The following is a 1,694-nucleotide window of genomic DNA, read 5'->3' as shown; positions in this document are numbered from 1 at the left end:
GCCTCAGCCGGCTCCTTCGGGAGCTCATCTACGACAGAAGAGCTTTGCCCCCTTATAAAAACGCTCAAAACCTCACCCTGCACATGGAACTTCCATCTTGATCGAAAGCACCGCCTTTGAGGAATCTTCCGCGTGCGCGGCCAGTGAGTCGGGGAACTCAATATCGCCGACTATAGACTTCCAATACCTCTCATAGGTCGTTAAGGACCTTCCCTGGAAACCAAAGATCCTCCCGAGGTCAAATGTGATACCGTCCTTCTCCGGAGCAGCAAGGACCAAGTACAAGACCGTTCGGAAGAGCCTCGAATCGAACATATCAGAAATATCATTCTTCAGACCAACTCCTGCCATATACTCGGGGTTAGTCTTCATGTAGTCTGCCATAGGAGTGAGGACAAGTCGGCAGTTCACGAAGAAGTCATCCAAGGCACTGGAGATGTCCCCAGAGGAGACCAGCGTGAATGCCTCATCCGAAAACGTACAATGCGATCGAGCATGAAGAGGCATCTCCTCCAGCAACACTTCACAAGCCGCCACGACCTTGGCAAAAACCAAACATAGTTCAATCGGACCATTCGCAATCTCCTCATCCTCCTCTTCCTCCACTAAAGATATGCACTCCTGAAGAGTTTGCTCCAGACCGATTCGTGTGATGAAGCCTCGAACTCCCCCATCAGGACCGAACTGCTTAGTATAGTCCTTGACCGCCCCTTCTATCTGCTCTACGAACGCTTGAGGATCCTCCTCGTCCTCCTCGTCTTCTTCATCATCATCCTTCAGAGTGCTGAGTAGACTCTCTACCACGGGGGTGACCCTAGCAAGGACTTCAGGGTGGCCTCGCTCTGGGCCGATGGTCACCGACATAAGCCTATGCACGCGCCTCTCCATCGTGCTCACTATCGCCACACGAATTTGATGTTTCGTAACCATATCAAGAGCTAGGCACTGTAGGAGCCCTGGGGCTAGCTCTACCATATCGCTGGGCATCATAGGTTGCCCTTCATCATCCTCTGGGGCAACAAAGGGCACATCGTTATCGCCGCAAACCATAAACGCCACACCCTGCTCCTCCACAAAGGCGGTCCAAGCAGAGTCGTTGACCCAGTCCTTGAAGACCCTTACCAGAGCAGGTTTAGTCGCGAGAAGATGCAGGCGAAGAGCCTCTCGTAGTGTCCAGTAGACACTTGCCTTCGTCCGATACAACACCTCGAAACAATCAAAGAACACCAATCGCATACCAGCAGTCCCTCGAAGCTCCTCTAAGATGGAAAGGCATCGCTCTATAGAGAATAAGGCCTTAGCAAAGATCGGCTGCTTATCGAAATTGGGCATTTCATTTTGTAATACGTTGATGAGGAGGCTCTCCATATGCACCACATAGATGCCTCTACTATCACCAATATCAGATACCAGATCAATCTGGGTAGCAGGAAGGTACGAGACCCAATTCCTCAGAGCCTCAGCGGCCGAGGCATCATCAGTCAATGTGAAGCCCCAATAGGTTCGACCACGCGCCCCTTGGTCCAGTGCGAGCTCCCTCTCCTCGCCAGACTCGGCACCAGCGGTCTCGGTACCTTCGACAGCATCGAAGTCATCATATAAGTCATCGTCACCACCATTGTACGAGGCTACGTCAAAATCGGACATTGGGAAAGGTTGCAAAGAGAGAAACCTATCGAAGCTTATGATCTGAC

General features: G+C 51.7%; 1 protein-coding gene across 1 annotated transcript; it reads right to left on the bottom strand.

The window, feature by feature from the left end:
- Positions 1 to 72: 72 nt before the first annotated feature.
- Positions 73 to 1,647, bottom strand: Pmar_PMAR003077 (hypothetical protein; the record flags this gene model as incomplete). The annotated part of the gene is made up of 1 exon (XM_002777893.1): positions 73 to 1,647. One exon carries the CDS (start codon positions 1,645 to 1,647, stop codon positions 73 to 75), a length of 1,575 nt encoding a protein of 524 aa, XP_002777939.1.
- Between the last annotated feature and the right edge of the window lie 47 nt (positions 1,648 to 1,694).

The sequence above is a fragment of the Perkinsus marinus genome, assembly GCF_000006405.1.
Source record: "Perkinsus marinus ATCC 50983 genomic scaffold scf_1104296950688, whole genome shotgun sequence".
Classification (NCBI taxonomy): domain Eukaryota; phylum Perkinsozoa; order Perkinsida; family Perkinsidae; genus Perkinsus; species Perkinsus marinus.
The sequence above is the reverse complement of the archived record's forward strand: the minus strand, read 5'-3'. Positions and strand labels throughout refer to the sequence as shown.